The sequence below is a fragment of the Takifugu rubripes genome, chromosome 14 (genome assembly GCF_901000725.2).
Source record: "Takifugu rubripes chromosome 14, fTakRub1.2, whole genome shotgun sequence".
Classification (NCBI taxonomy): Eukaryota; Metazoa; Chordata; class Actinopteri; order Tetraodontiformes; family Tetraodontidae; genus Takifugu; species Takifugu rubripes.
In genome coordinates this window covers 4,953,656-4,970,146 of record NC_042298.1, presented here as the reverse complement: position 1 = coordinate 4,970,146, position 16,491 = coordinate 4,953,656, and the positions used below count along the sequence as shown (strand labels likewise).

General features: G+C 41.7%; 2 protein-coding genes and 1 long non-coding RNA gene across 4 annotated transcripts; all 3 read left to right on the top strand.

Annotated features, from left to right (window-relative positions):
• The first annotated feature begins 3,343 nt into the window (after positions 1-3,343).
• Positions 3,344-3,841, top strand: LOC115252358 (uncharacterized). The gene is made up of 2 exons (XR_003890797.1): positions 3,344-3,447; positions 3,613-3,841. It is a non-coding gene; the product is annotated as an uncharacterized lncRNA (long non-coding RNA).
• Positions 3,842-4,235: 394 nt separating this feature from the next.
• On the top strand, positions 4,236-6,535 carry LOC115246464 (polyribonucleotide 5'-hydroxyl-kinase Clp1-like). Of its 2 annotated transcripts, XM_029847651.1 has the most exons (6): positions 4,236-4,313; positions 4,604-4,911; positions 5,003-5,110; positions 5,192-5,311; positions 5,386-5,523; positions 5,611-6,535. In XM_029847651.1, exons 2-6 carry the CDS (start codon positions 4,639-4,641, stop codon positions 6,280-6,282), a joined length of 1,311 nt encoding a protein of 436 aa, XP_029703511.1. In that variant the 5' UTR covers positions 4,236-4,313; positions 4,604-4,638; the 3' UTR covers positions 6,283-6,535. The 2 variants fall into 2 exon arrangements, with proteins under 2 accessions (XP_029703511.1, XP_029703512.1); XM_029847652.1 differs by lacking the exon at positions 4,236-4,313 and having other exon boundaries at positions 4,362-4,911.
• Positions 6,536-6,813: 278 nt separating this feature from the next.
• Positions 6,814-13,894, top strand: LOC115252290 (palmitoyltransferase ZDHHC5-like). The gene is given in 13 exon segments (XM_029846896.1): positions 6,814-7,037; positions 8,409-9,775; positions 10,086-10,207; positions 10,432-10,589; positions 10,838-11,010; positions 11,135-11,237; positions 11,325-11,349; positions 11,352-11,415; positions 11,549-11,681; positions 12,097-12,205; positions 12,668-12,774; positions 13,121-13,137; positions 13,774-13,894. Coding segments are annotated over 11 exon segments (1,146 nt in total). The 5' UTR covers positions 6,814-7,037; positions 8,409-9,626; the 3' UTR covers positions 13,124-13,137; positions 13,774-13,894.
• Positions 13,895-16,491: the final 2,597 nt, after the last annotated feature.

The following is a 16,491-nucleotide window of genomic DNA, read 5'->3' as shown; positions in this document are numbered from 1 at the left end:
TGCATTTGCTTTTGTGATTTGATGGCTTTGGTGATGTGTACCCTTGCAAAGCGAATCCAGCACGCTGACGTCAGAAGGCATCTGGTGGAGAGAATCACGTGCATCTTCTAAATTTAATACGATCGTGCAGCAAATAGATTGGAACCACACTTATTATTTTAGTGGTTTCCTCCGCAAAGGTTATGTGGCAACATTTGTTTGTCTGTCTTACAGCAAAATAACTGTAAAAAGTTAAAAGTGGATTTAAATGAAATTTCTAGGAAATGTTCAGAATGGGCCAAAAAACAGATGATTAACTTTTGGTGATGTTCTGGATTCTAGAGCGACTTTGTCCTTTGATTTTCCAAAGCCAAGGAGCTTTTGATCATAAGACAACCATGTTATATAACCTTTTATTACTACTGCACATATGGTATATGCTCTACCACTGGTACTGGTTAACTTGCACAGAGTTGAACAACCTCCATTAACAGAAGACAACTCAGATCACTCTGTGAGACCAAGTGCCTTTATTCTTTAATTGAAACCATTGTCCATAATCTGTCACCTCAATCAGGAATCCTTCCCAGAGGCTAACTCTCCAATACAAGAACAAAAATAAACAGGCAGAAAAACTCACTGAAGGTATTTCATTGATTGTATCAGTACTATTAGTAGTATTATATTAGTATTAGTTTTAGTTGTAACTGACAGTATGTGGGGAAATAAGATGCTTGGCAGAGGTCTCAGCTCTCCAGGTGTATTTTTTTAAAATCTAGTTGTGTTGACTTGATCAAAATAAATAATAAAATAAAATAAATAACAACTGAACAAGTCTAACCTCATGAAAGCCAAAGTGCAGAATACAGAATCTAACATATCATGTTGTTTTGTTATCAAATCCTCCTGCAGGCACCAGGGTGTTCATCAGCTCTTGATGGCAGGACTGCATGTGAAGTGTGGAGGAGTTGTGTTTCCATTCGCGTGTCAGATCTGGACCATCGGTGCAGGGTGATGACTGACATGTGTCCAATGGCCCTTCTGTTCCTCTGGTTTACGCACAAAGATAAAAATATGCTGCTGCACACCAGAGAGACACACAAGAAAACTGAATCATGTAAAAGGCAACAAAACTAATGGTGTGTTGCCAAAATGATGTCTGTATTTCCTTTGTTCTCTAGGAAAAAAAGAATGTTTAGAGGAGCTTGTGTGAGTCAGCCACACCGCCTCGCTCTGGGAGAATGTATATCGGCTGTTTGTTGGCACAGATGCAGCTTGTGACGTCTTTCGAATGTCCAAATCTGTGTTTGTCATATTTCCCGGGAGAGACACATACATTTGGTATGTCTATTTTTGGAACACCATATTTTCTTTGACTTAGCAGTGTTCCATTTCATCCATCTGTTGCTCTGCAGGGTTGGTTTTTTTCTCTGATTTGTCTAATTTGTCTTGGGTGCTGCTTGTATATTACAGAATTATGCCAATGACAATAAAGAGGACAAGACATCAGAAATCAAGCAGGTTTAATGTCAGGATAATCTGTTTGTTCTCCTGGTTTGCAGGAACACTTGGGCCCAGGGACCATCTTATCGCAGTCCACAATAATTCTGCTTTTCAAATAATTGCACTAAAATTCTCAATTTACTTCTGCCACTTCAATCATTTCAAAATAAATAAATGAGAAGAACTAAACCTGCTCCAGAACTTTGCCCAGCCAAATAAGCAGTGATAAGGAAGGATGTTTAAGCTGAGTTACTTTGGAGAAAAAGCTCAAAAGGAGCAAACATCCCGAGAATGGGACTGAGACTGAAGCTCAATGTCAGATGGGAAAATAGATCTGCAAAAGATAGATTTGTCTCTTCAGATATTTCTTAACTGCTATGCACAGAAGTAAAAACTGCAATGCACACAAATGTTGAAAGGATATCAGAATACGTGATGATGATATATGTATGGTCACATCACCTAAGACAGGAAGGATTAAACTCTGAATTCTATAATTTAACAAAGCAGAAGATAAGAATAGTTTTTTTTTCCTGCGGATGTGAGACTAATGAAGATAGACTGTTTTTCCTACCTCTGCCAGCTGGGGGGCGCTAATAGACTCTTAGATTGTTTGTCTCCTGCTTAAAAATACAAGAAAAAGAACAAGAACCGATCTACTGATCGCCTAAAACTTCAAGGAATGGCGTCAAAAACAGGTTAATGTTGAATTACAATTATGGAAACGCGCTTGTTATCTGCCTGTAGATTGAAGGGAAGAATGTATTGAACAGTAAAGCGCCGGTAATTCACTCGCGTGTTCGTGCCTCTACAACGTGAGAAAGCTACGCACGTTCGGAAATGTGCTACTAATTAAAGTGACGGTTCCATGACAGATGGAGACATTTTCCCCCATTTGCATGTGTTTGAAAACAATGAATTTGAGCACTCTGTTTTGATGACACCACGTGTATTGATGACAGTCGCGAGGAAACTAAGCGCAAAGCGGAGGAAGATGAGAAACCTAAGGAGGAGAAAAAGAGAAACAAAGGGAGGACGACCAGGGGGGTCAAGGGTGGCCATTGAACACTGGTGTAGCTTTACTGCCAGTAGTCACGCTCAGCCGCGATCGCTTGGCCCATTAAGCAACATTTTCTGTTCAGGGACCAAGAGGCATACATGGGCCCCATTGCGTATCAGTTCCGTTAATGAAGTGCCTGGTTCAGCAAACTCTTCTAGAGCAACAAACTTGTATGCATTTTTTAAACCATGAATGCACATGTTGAATTTTAGAACTATGTTTGCACCAAGTAATTCATCCCTGCAGTAACAGTGTCTGGTTGAATCTCTCACAGAAATAATCCTGACAGAATCTCGAGTTTGCAAATGGGACTGTAATTTTTTTCAGATGTTTTACTTTGATTTGTTTCAGTTCAAGTGTGATTTAACATTCAGTGTTGAACTAATATGAATATTGCCATTTTGCCATATTTGTGTAAATATAACTTCAGCAGGCTGCAAATTTTGTACATAATGTGAAACTGTGGTTTCTTTGTTGTTTGTGGCAGAGTAAGAGCTGACGAGTGTATGGGCGGCAATGCTGAGGCAGTGAAATCTGCCCTCCTTGCTGCCCCACCCAGGGCTGACTGTAGTCCTAAACCCTGAAAAAACCTCGCAGGAACAGCTTTGAGGATAACTCTGCTAGATGAAGGCAAGGTGAGCAGGTTGCTACATGATTGCAGATCAATATTCTATTAGGTTTCTGCAACTGACGTTTTAATCTGTAGATTTTAATGCAGATTGTGTTTCATGAGTAGCACACAGCTTTTATATTTTTGCAAATAACTTCCCTGTGCTGCCTCATAAGAAACCTCCCTGTGGACTGGAATCAAAAAGGGTCCGCCTCGTAAAAGAAGTTTCCCCAGCCTGATGTTGTAGTTACTGCTCTACAGGAAGCTCTCAAGACTGAATAGAAGCCCTTTTAAGGTTTGTTCCTGGATCTAAAGTGCAGTGTAACAGAAAATATTTGACACTGTGCTGTCATGATTGTTGAGGACATTTATTTTGTGTCTTTTATTTCATGTCCCGTGTCTTGAGTTTGAAATAAAATCTGTCTCTAGGTTAGAAATTAAGAGATTTTTTTAATACCAGTTGTTTAGGAGATGTGTCTCATGAAAGCAGAATGATGAGGAGAGACCAGCGGGAAATTCTCAGTCTCTTTTTTGATGATCGAAAGCTTTCTCAGCTCACCTCTTTAACGTCTTTTCATTTTAAACATCATGTCATATTGTGGCGTATTTCCAAATAAAACTACGTATTGTAGTTCTGTTTTAACACTTTGTAGGTCTTTTTGTATCTGTTTTTGCCAATAAACATTCCTGACAAGTCTTTATATATATAGGTCTGTTGAAATATTGTGTATACATATTTTATATTTTTGTATAGTATATAACACTACAGCATAGTATAATTATGGTGACATAAATGTAGTATGTAGATATTAGAGATTGTATGTCAATGTTATTACAAACGATAAATTATGAAACAATAAAAAGGGGTAGGAGTTACAAAATTCTTAATATTTTTTCCAGACATGGGTTATTTACTTGTTATTCATATTGTTTTTATACATGATCAAAGTAAATTCAATTCAGAAATACTTCGTCTCCAGTTCGGTCACTGCTTGTTGCCTCAAAGTTTCTAACTGCATCGTCACTTCCGTAGAGCAACCACAATGCGTGACGTCACGTGCAACGGTTACAGCCAATGATGGCGTGTGACGTCATCTGGAAGCGCCGCAAGCTCAGGCGATCTGTAGTCGAGTCTGACATTCGTTTTTTGGTAAATTTGTCGTAAGTACCTCGTTTTCTTTTTTTAAAAAATGATCTGTTACTTGTTATAGAGTAAAACGTAAACTCCCTCTTACATGCCGAGGTAATTACAGCTGCTCGATGCTGTCGACATTATTTCACTGTGCAAAATAAAATGATACCCGTTCTTAGCAGTTAGTTCCAATGCGGCATAAATCTAATACACATGCTACAAATAGATCGTCAAGCTTTATCAAAACTGGACTTTAAACTCAATTATAAAATCTAGCAGTATTCAACGCGTGGACTGTGTGTGTATCCCCATTTTGCAGTTCTTGCCAATTTGTAAGAGTGTCTTTTACAAGTAATGGCAACTGAGGGCGAAGTGAACACGAGCGAAGATGCTCCAGCACCAGGAAAAGTTAGCACCAGGTATGACTTGGAGAAGGAGACTGAACTTCGGTTTGAGGTGGAATCTGGAGTGTCAGCAGAACAGGTGCAGCTGGAGGTCCTGACAGGAATGGCTGAGATCTTTGGATCAGAGCTGAATCGCAACAAGAAGTATACATTTGGACCAGGATCCAAGATCGCTGTCTTCACCTGGCAAGGCTGCAGTGTGAATCTTTATGGGAAGCCAGAGGTGAGTAGTTTGTTAGGATTTTGCATGTCCTGATTAATGTATTGTCAAATCATTTGCATGAGATGTTGGACCTCTTTGTCCATCACCACAGGTTGCATATGTGTCCAAGGACACTCCCATGCTGCTCTACCTGAACACACACTGTGCCCTGGAGCAGATGAGAAGACAAGCAGAGGAAGACAATGAAAGAGGTCCAAGGGTATGCTTAACAACAGAAGAAACATTAGAAAGCTTCAGGTAAATGAATGTGGATATTTTACATTCTGTTCTTGATAATCAGGTGATGGTGGTGGGGCCTACTGATGTGGGGAAGTCAACGGTGTGTCGGCTGCTATTGAGCTATGCCGTGAGGGTGGGTCGAAGGCCCACGCTGGTAGAACTAGATGTTGGACAGAGTGGGGTAAGATGAATTGACCGTAAACATCATCAAAGAGAATTACTCAGAATGTGTGTTAAGTATGTTCTCCTCCTCAGGTTTCTGTGCCAGGAACGGTCTCGGCACTCTGCATTGAGCGCCCCGCTGATGTTGAAGAAGGTTTCTCAGTCCAAGCACCGTTGGTTTACCATTTTGGCTCAACTTCTCCAGGGACCAACATTAAACTTTACAATAAGGTAAAGACAATTAAATAACTATGTATGGTTAAGCACTGCCTACATTAATAATTGATTTTCCTTTCTCTTCCAAACTTCCAAACAAAGTTGACATCATGTCTGGCCGAGGTGTTTTCACAACGCTGTGAGGTGAACAGGAAGGCCAGTGTTGGAGGCTGTATCATCAACACCTGTGGTTGGGTGAAAGGTTCCGGGTACCAGGCTCTGGTCCACTGTGCATCAGCCTTTGAGGTTGATGTTGTACTTGTGCTTGACCATGAGAGGCTCTATAATGAGCTCAAGCGAGACCTCCCTCACTTTGTAAAGGTTGTGCTCCTTCCCAAGTCAGGTGGGGTGGTGGAACGTTCCAAAGAGTGCCGACGGGAAGCTCGAGACGATAAGATCAGGGAATATTTCTATGGCTTCCGTGGAGTGTCCTTCTACCCTTTCTCGTTTGAAGTGCGTTTCTCAGATGTTCGAATCTACAAGATCGGCGCACCGTCCATCCCTGACTCCTGTTTGCCGCTGGGAATGTCCCAAGATGACACTCAGCTAAAGCTGGTTCCTGTGACTCCAGGCAGAGACCTTACGTATCATGTTCTGAGTGTGAGCAATGCAGATGAAGGAGACAATATTGTAGAGAGTCCTGTGTGTGGGTTTATTGTGGTGACTAATGTGGACACACAAACACAGGTGTTGAAAGTGTTATCCCCTGCACCGAGACCACTGCCCAAACACACTTTGCTTATCATGGACATCCGCTTCATGGACATGAAATGAAGAAACACTTTCATAAAATGAATTGAGTTATGATAGGGTTTGAAGAAAGTTGTGCCTGAGGAGAAGAACCTGGCTTCCTTTTTTATTTTGTATAATTTGAAGGGGAAATTGAAAATACGGATTTTTCTACTGTTTTTGATGTATGCTTCACTGATGTAAATTATCTCTTATAATGAAAAACGCAACATGCCGATGTGCGTGTGATGTTTTATTAACATTTATGTCTTGGGTAATAAACTTTTTCAATGTAAAATTTGTGTCAGTGACCACAGTTTGAATATGGCCGAGCTTCACAGATTACGTACGCTTGTAAAAAAAAAAAAATTATAGGAGTTTAGAATTTTAGTAACTCCTCCTTTGGTGTCACTAAAGGATACTGTCACAAAAATAGCGATGTAATTTGTTCAATATCGCTTTAACTTGACGAGGACAAGGGCAAAATTAAAGTGTAGTGGGCGTTTCCTCTCCTATCAGGGCAACGCCCCCTCTGGCCTCTGATTGGTTGTTCCTCCCACCTGACGGTTTAGTTCCGGGATTCCGATATCGGCCTAGCAAGGGAGCTAACTGGGTTGTTAGCGGCTAGCTGAAGGAGGAACGCAACGACCGACACCCTACCGATAAGTCTACTTGTGTATTTAACAATTGGTATGTTTTTGTGTTAAGTTATTCAATGGCTTTGTTAAACAGTCCTTTAACGACCAACTTATAAGACTGAATTAAAGTCCTGGCGAGAGAAGAGCTTACAGCATAACCAGGTAACATTAGCTAAGTCTACAATTGAGCAGTGTCGCAAATACAAAAAAAAAAAAAACTTTCGAGGTTAGGTTTAACTTGTATATGAATAGGAGTCGTCCCAGAGCTCATCGTAGCAATTAACTCATTTCACGATGTATTTCATTGCTTGAATTACCACAAGACACACTTTATATTTTTAATTGTTGTGAACAGGTTGTGGCATTAAGTTGAATCCTGGCCTGTTAAACGCTTGATCGGATGCAGCGGATGGTTCGAAGATGAGCCGATTGTCATTTGACTGGCAGTGATAGAAACGAGTCATGGCTGAACAGACGCCACTGCCCCGCCATTGCTTGAGGAAATGCATTAAATTATTGGTCTGTCAGCCATGTAGTTGGATCGCGGATTGTTGCAAGGACAGGACGGGCAAAGCTCACGACACGGAGATTTGGGGATTAACATCCACTATTGAAGGGGGGTGGTTGTTGGGCAGATGAGATGATTAACCCTCATAGACTGTATTTACTGTCTTGACCTCAGCTCTCTATTTTTTTTTTTAGCTTTGGTGATTGTTGAGAAGAGGGGTGTGTCTGAAACGATCAGGTTACGGTTCCCCTGGATCCTTTTCCAGTGTGTTCACACCATGGACTTGTTTTTCATCTGGAGATTAAATGTGCACACCCCGTTTTATACAGATGTCTCCCTGGTGTGTTTAATTTCCAGTTGTAGGAGGTGTTTTATTGAGCCGCCTCAGGGCAGTGATGTGACAGCTGCCTGTTTTACAAAAGCACACTGTTAGTACAACTCTGCCAGGAATGGAGAGAAAGTATTTCAGACTGCATAACCCAGGTTATTCAATGATACCGCTTCACTAGAAACTGGTTTTATGAAAACCCCTTCTCGCGTTCGTAAGGGTTGATGTTGTTGTTTCAGTACAATCCAGGCAGCGGCAAGTCTTTAATTTGAGGAAACGGATGTCAGACAAATTAAAATGATGTGAGGAGGACCATGAAATGGCACAAATGATCACGCACCAAATGGGTCTGATGTAAAGGCACAAAGGAGATGCATCCCGAAGATGCAAAGACTAGTGATGTCATTCTTGGACTGAATAAGATGGTGCTGATTCATTTTATTGAATTAATTAGTAGTTTATCATTGGACCAAATGATTTTGTTTTGGTCTTGATATAAACCTCAGTAGTGTACTCACTCCCCCATGTATGTGTTATAACTTAAAATTGCAATATTTTTTTCTTAGTTACATTTCCTCAGTCCCAAGTAAAATGGCTAATTTAATAGTCTAGAGAAGATGGATTTAGGAAACTGCTTTCTTAGTGATGACAATATCCTAGTGCTTAACTTTTTCCACTCTGTGACTTCTTGTTCCAGGTGCAATCACCATTTCACCCATTATACCAGTGAGTAAAGGAAGAACCAGCACAAAGAGGGATAAAATGCACCAGACTGTTTAAAACTACAGCAGCACATGGCTTCACTTAAGAGACAAAGAACAGGAATGGAGGTCTGTTTGGAGAGAATTTGGAGGTGGGAGAGGCCTGTATGCCAAGACCTGGCCAAGTGCAGTGATGTATCGGTGGCATACACAAGGCCGCTTTTGGAATGAGTTGATTTTGTCCCCAGGCCTGAGGACAGAGGTCTTAGAAGAACAGGGGACACTGCTGGACTGTTGAATGCAAGGTTTTACATTATTTTAATTCTTTTTTTCTTCCACTTTATTTTTTAACTTCATCTGGACTTTTACTTTCTGTCAAGGGGCATCAATGTAAAGAGGATTTAGAAAACAGATTTCCCCCCCCCCCCAACGGACTTTGTTTGAGGAGCCGATGCTGACTTGCTGTTGCCAGCCCAAGTTTTTTTTTTCCCACACCCAGTGCCTAAATAAGCCATCTTGGGACAATCACAGAAGTCATCAGCAGCTGCTGCACTCAATCCTCTGCCTATTCTATATGTGCTTCTGATCGCAACCCACTGTCCACCCACTACCTCTATCATTTGAGTCTTTTTCCTTTATTTTTTATACAAAGTTTTATCTGAGGGATAAAATTGCAACTCACGCTTAGCATTGATCAGTCATGTAAACACTTAATATAGTAGTGAGGGTGAAAAATAGCTTCAGTTTGGGTTGTGTGAGTGTGGTGTATGTTCGCTGTATTGTGTGTGTGTACAGTGGTGGTATGTAGGGCTGGAGCCAGGGGGCAGATTGAAATTCAATTTATTTATATTCTTGCACCAAATAAACTTACTTTATAAGCCATACAAAAATATTTCTAAACTACATATTTTTGTATCATATTCTTGTTGAGCAATTTTAGTTTTATAAGCCTCTATTAAGATTATGCACAGAAATATTCCCAATAACATGTTGACATGCTATCCAAGTTGTATATTGCAAAAGATGTTAGCGCTGTGAGAGTCTGGATGCAGTGAATTTATCATGTTATCTTTCATTTGCTGCTTTGAATAGTTGATGTCATGCCCTTATCTTAAGCAAATGTCATATATTCATTTTTGGCAGAAAATAACCCTTTACAGTCTGTAGGCTTCTACCTCCTCTCTCTTCCTTCCCCGTTTCTCTGTTTATCCCTGATGCCGGGATTCAGTAGTGCCGTGGTTGGGGGAGGTGTAGGTGGCACGGTTTCTGCCCCTCCCCGTCCATTTCGACCCAGCCGATATGTTCCGGTGTCAGCAGCCACCACCTTCCTGGTTGGGTCCACCACCCTTTTCTTCTGCTTTACGTAAGTATTTTTGTTTTCACGATTTGTATGTGTCAACACTGTCACATTGTGCAAACTTGACAAGAGCTACACCCACAGCTGTTTGTATATTGTGTTCTAGTAAATATTGCTTTGTGTAGCTGTTCTGTTAATGTTTTTGAAACCGACTGAGCCTCCTTACCCTCCTTTGACTCTTTTTTGAGTTCACGTTGGTCCCCAAAGTCCTCAGTTTAGTAAAAGCTCTGTCTTCTTATTGCTGTTTAAAGAGAGGCAATTCAATCATATTTTGAAAATATGAGGTCAATATAATGTGCCTATTGTTTCTGTGTAGGTGCCCGTGGTTGGCAGAGTATTTTTCATCTCTCATTCCCATCTACATCACTGTGATCTTCCTTTTCACACTTGCCAACTTCTGTATGGCTACATTCATGGACCCTGGAGTCTTCCCCAGAGGTAGAAACACACGAAAGGTGGAATATTATCAGTGTCAACAATGTAAAACAAAAAACAAGATGTTATCAAAGTGCAGATTTGCAGCTTTTACAAAGATCCCACATTTAGCTTTAATGAATTACTGAGTCTCTCTGACACTGGTTTTACAGAGTCTCGGTTCATTTGGTGATAAATGCGGGCAAGATGTCATTTTCTAAAATAGTTATGTGACTGTCTGGTTTTAGCTGAGGAAGATGAGGATAAGGAGGACGATTTCCGTGCTCCCCTCTATAAAACAGTGGACATCAAAGGTATCCAAGTGCGTATGAAATGGTGCTCAACCTGCCGCTTCTATCGCCCTCCACGGTGCTCTCACTGCTCAGTGTGCGACAACTGTGTGGAGGTACACACATACACACACAACACAGCTTCACATACTTGCTGTAAATATATTGTTGTTATAATAGTACATGTGGAATTTGTCTCAGTTGTTATCAACTTCCTTTGGATGTTTTTGCTCATTTGTTTTCTCTGAATGCTTTGCAGTTATTAAGTGTATATTCAAAAATGTATTTAACCTAGTAGTGAAGAGTCAGCTATTGATTGTGCAATGATGGTGAGATTGCCTAATAACGCTCAGTTCCGTCCCAGGATTTTGACCATCATTGTCCTTGGGTGAACAACTGCATTGGACGGAGGAATTACCGCTATTTCTTCCTCTTCCTGCTATCACTTACTACTCACATCATCAATGTATTTGGTTTCGGCCTGGTCTATGTCCTGCACCACAAGCATCAGCTGGACACACCACATTCTGCTGTTACGTATCCTTTTGGTAGCTTACCGCAGTTGTAAAGATCCCTCAACTGTGTTGTTGTTTTGACTTTGCCGGCTTCTTCCATCACATTTGTTGAATTTGTTATAGACTTCTTGACCATGTCCTCCTAGTATGGCTGTAATGTGCGTGGCAGGTCTGTTCTTTATCCCAGTCGCCGGCCTGACTGGGTTCCACATTGTGTTAGTCGCCCGCGGCAGGACCACAAATGAACAGGTACTAAAAGGATCTGGCAGTTGTGTTTTCACCAGATATATCCATCCGGCTATTTTCCTCTGACATTAATGTTAACCTTAATTGTAGGTGACAGGCAAGTTTCGGGGAGGTGTCAACCCTTTACCAATGGCTGCTTGAGGAATATTTCTCATGTCCTCTGCAGATCCCAGGCTCCCAGGTCAGCTTTCCTCTCTTCTGCACTCTACGCAATTACTCTTTTTCCATCATCTTTTTTTAAAATCTTCCTATTAATGGAATAAAATATCCTCAGTGTGGCTTGTCCCACTTATATCTGTGCATCCATCTCACAGATATCTTGGCCGTTTCCGGAGCCATCAGACGATGGAAGTACAGCCACCATTTCTGAGACCACATCTCACTGAGGCCCAGCTAGAGGCTAAGGTCTTGGACAATGGTATCCAGAATGACCAACACAGCACCAGGGTGAGTGTTTTGCTCATTTCAGTAGTTCAATTACTTAAGAAGCTGGAGGAGATATGCATGGACTTACTGTAAATCCTTGGTGGTAGTGCAGTATTTTGGTTAATCCCTTTGAATTAAAGCTGAAAACAACAGTACTTCAGTTTCTTGTAGTCGTGGTCTAAATATGGACACAACTTTATTTGAAATGACAACCATTACATCTTCCATGGCAACAGCTGTTCGAATTAGTCCATGAAGGTCGGTCTGCTTTGTCAGATCATGTTGCATTTTGTGCATCAAACATAATTAAACTGCAAATATGTTTTTTTGTATTTGTATTCTGTATTTTCTCATGACATATTTGGAATGACTGCTGTATATCTACAAAAACTCCCCAAATACTGCATTTTATGTCATTTTTGTGTCTCTTTTCAAGTCAAAGAGCAGTCTAGATCAGATGGAGAGCCAGTCAGCTGATGCAGAGCCTCCGCCTCCTCCAAAGCCTGAGCTTCGTTATCCTGGCTTCTCTCGTACTGACACAGAAGGTTTGTTTTACCTTCTTGACACAGTAAATTAAATATAAAAATCAAATATTTAAGTTTTTGTCAAAGCAATTCTTCCCTTTCTGGCTCCTACTAAGTATATGGCACATTAAAATGTAAAAGAAATCCACCAGGTGATGAAAATCATAAATATTCAATATTTCTGATAAAAATCTGACCATATACAGTGGGACCTCTACTGTCCTACTGTCTTCTACTCATTTTGTTCCTGGAGAAGCCTTGCACTGAATTCCTACATTTAGTGTGCGGTAATCTAATTGTAACATGTATTTGTTACATGTTTTGATGCATTTTAATGATTTATAAACTTTGTAACTTTGGAGGGAGGCAGAGGTGTTCAAATTTTTGTCAGTGCATTGCAACATGCCAGGAAGGCACGAATTGCTTTAATAATTGACTGTATTCCGTTGCTGGAAATGCATGAATGACTTTCTTCGTCCTCAGAGAGCAGCCTTTTGACTGAAGCTCCACCCACACCATCAATGTATCAGTACAGACCAGGCTACAGCAGCCCAGGAAGAAACCACACGGCCCTTCCACACCCTAATAAGGTATATGTGAGTTTGTATTCAGAGACCTCAAATTGCTGAGCGTACATGGGTTGATATTGCATGCAAACATCATGTGGATTCTGTAGGTATTGTCAAAACAATCAATATGAACTTAGACATTAAGCTTTATTCTTTTATTCTAAACCACATCATTTCTACATGTATCTTTGATAATGTCATTTCAAGCTATTCAAGCACTGATGATATACAAAACCTTTTTGAGCAGCAATATGTAAAGATTAGTGCTACAGATTTGCTGGTGGTTGATATTCCACAACTTTTCTATCTTCCTTTACCGTTAATGCCATACCCCTCTTTTTTTTTTTTACTTTTAATTGATCATCAGTGACCATCGGTTAATAAGTAAGTTTCAGCCAGTCCTGTTTGTGTGTGTTCAGACCGTTGACCCCTTTTACAGTCTGTGTTTAAGCAAATCTATCCTTTCCCCTGAGAACACCATTAAGTGGAATGCTTAGTTTATGGGACCATTATTGTAGCACAACGGTTTGTAAATGTTTCACATAATCTCTAAATAGAAAGTGACATTTGTACAAATACTTGTGTGCATTTACAAATGTCATTGTGCATTTTCAAAAGTATCCTTACAGATAGTTTTACATATTTACAATGCTTTTGCAAAGTTGTGCACATATTTACAGATAGTTCTGCTACAATTCTGGCCCAAATACTTCATTTACTGTTTGTATTTGTTATATGTACACGCCCTCCTTGACATGCGATTTCAATGTTTGTTGAAACCAGCCAGTGTTTCCCAATTCAGTAGTGTGATGATGCCGCTAGAGCACCGACCAAACATGAAAGGTCTCCTCACCACTCTGTCTTTTGTTTAAGGTCTGAGTTGTTTTTGTTACGTATTAAACAACATTGTGATTTTTCATATTTCACCTCTGCCCTCACACCTACCTCCGTCTTCATCGCATTATTCTTCAGCATCTTCGCCTCCTGACTTTTTGTTTGTTTGTTTTCTTCTGTCCTTAGATGATCCGTGGGGAGAGTCTCGATTCTCCGTCTCCCTCCATCCTCCAGTCCAGTCACAAACCCAGTTACCGCTCAGAGCCCAGCAGCCTGGATGGGGCCACAGTGGTCGGGGGAGGTGTGGGGCTGCGCAGACTTGGAGGGGAAAGGCGGCAGGGCCCCGGAGGCCCTGGTGGGACTGTTGCAAGCATGTCTGTGGGCATGTCAGGCTACTCGCTGTCTGGACGTTCCTACACCTCTTACCCATCCTCTCTGGTTCTGTCCACTGGGGGCTCCCGCTCCTCCAGTCTACTACATACAGCACACAACCCCCTCACCACGCTCCAATCAGAAGGCACCACAGACACGAGCTACAAAAGCCTGGCAAATCAGACCCCTCGGAATGGCAGCCTGTCTTACGATAGCCTGTTGACACCATCTGAAAGCCCAGAGTTTGAGTCAGCTGCTCACGAACTATCTCCACAGAAGCATTACGCTGTGTTTCAGCCTGAGGTGGTGTCCCCGAGCACTCGGTTGCAGGGCTACACATCGCCCTTCCTCTCAGCTCAGATTGCCCAGCAGAGGGAAGGGCAGCTGTTCCAGGGCTCTGCCACTTTCTCCTCCCCCCACAGGGCTTATCTGCGTGCCATCAGCCCTACCCCTCCCTCTTCTGGACCTCCTGAGAAGCAACATCTTCTCCACCTTAACCAGGACTATCCTTCCCGAGCCTCGCGGAGCCATTCAACTTCATCTTATTCCCCTGGGGTTCGCTCCTTGGAGCCCCCTATCTCCCCACCCGCCACGCAGCCTCTCCCTCAACAAATCCCAGTCTTGCACTGGCGAGGCAGGGCATCAGCACAAACCTCGGCCGGGAGCGGGCGGAAGCGCTGTGCTGGGAGGAGTAGGAGCTGGAGGAGGGCAGCAGACTCCACAGTGAGTAACGATGCCTCGCCAGATCTGTCAGCCTGAAACTCACCCCCCTCTCCTCTTCCTCCTAACCCTTGTCTTGTTTTCTAATTGATGTCAGCTGTCCTCTTCCTCCCTGATCTGTGTGAGTTCTTCCTTTCCTCCTTTACAGTTGACAGCAACCTTTTGCATGTTTACTATATCATAATAATTAAAGGTTTGTAGGGCTTGGCTTGCTTTTAGGAATGCATTGATACTAATGTTAATATTGGAGGACATTGCTTCATTGTTTAACATTAAAACAAGGATGAGGGCATCAGGGTCAACTCATGGATCAATTTTCAGTTGTATCTAAATGCTAATGAGATTCAGTTTACATTTATTGATGCAAATGTTTTGTTGAAACAATCATTGAAAATCCTGATCAGTGAAGAAACTGAATGCTCCCCTCCTTATCACAATCTGGAATCCACATCAGTACTCTCTCTGGAATTTTCATCCTGCATAAAATTGGATTGATGCAGCTCAAATGAAGCAGTTTGTGGAATCTACCTTACGTCCTGGCATTAAAACCACGCTTCATCTCTGCATGCCTAATCTCCCTGCATTTCCTTGACCCTCTTCTGTCGTCTTCTTACCACATGAAGTTTTTTTTAAATGTCTTACAGGAACAGTGTTTGTAAAATGTTTTACAGAGTATTTTTGTCATCACTTTTTAATGTTGGTCCATTTACCTCCACTTTCATTGTCCTCTCTCCTCACCCTTAACTTCCCCCCCCCCCCCCCCCCCCCCCCCACCGCTGTTCAATCAGTTCAATCTCTCGCCCAGCCTTGACCAATCACAGCGCCTCAAAACCAGGGGGCGGAGTAAAGAAGGTGACTGGCGTCGGAGGCACCACTTATGAGATATCGGTCTGAGCAGCAGACCTCCTTCACGGTGTATCACGAGGAGGTTCTGGGACACTACGGTTGCTGATACTAGTACTACTTAACGGAGCTGGTTAACATGAACAATCACAGGCCTCTGAAACAAAGTGGCTCCTCTGCTGCAACATACTGAACATACAAGGCCTGTGTGGTACAGTCTCCTCAGCTGGCCCTCAGATTTGAGTCAAAGGGGACATTGGTTTATTTTCTGAACTTCGTCATGGCTGGATACAGGTATGTTTATTAAATCTGATTCACTGTTTTACTTTGGGTACCTTAGCACAGAGTATTGACCACTGTTTAATACCTAAAAAAGATGGCCTTCATCCATTGGATGTAGAATCACATGGGGGATGGAGGACTGTTAAAAATGAATGAATGGACCACCTGTGTGTTGAGATCAGAGTGTCTATACAGTATCAGTTTAGTTTTGCAAACCCTTTTTTAAACCTATTGTTTTATATAAATGTATAAAATATTGCTGAGTGATTTGGGGGAAAATTGTCAGGTATCAAAGAGAATTATTGATGAGGGTGGCAGGTTTATTGTGTTTTATTGTTCATAACAGTCATTTGAGATGTTGCCTGTTCATATTTAATGGCTGCATCAGCCAATGGCCAGCTCTTGGAAATGGAAATGACATCGTCCAAAGAGAATGCTGATCCCTTCCTGGGCAGATGAGGCGGCAAATGATTGAGCTTATTTTTTTGAAAGCCACAAAGACTTTCGGATTCACGGTTGCAGCACAAGCCTCTTTGTGGAATGTATGCTTGTAATGATTCTGCTAGAGCCATTATGCAAATGTTTGTAGCTTTAAATTCATTCTGTCTCTCTTGTTGGTTTTTTCTCCCCTGTGAGATTTTGTCTGTCTATTTTTAGCAGATGACCAGCCAAACTGGGACAGTTAAG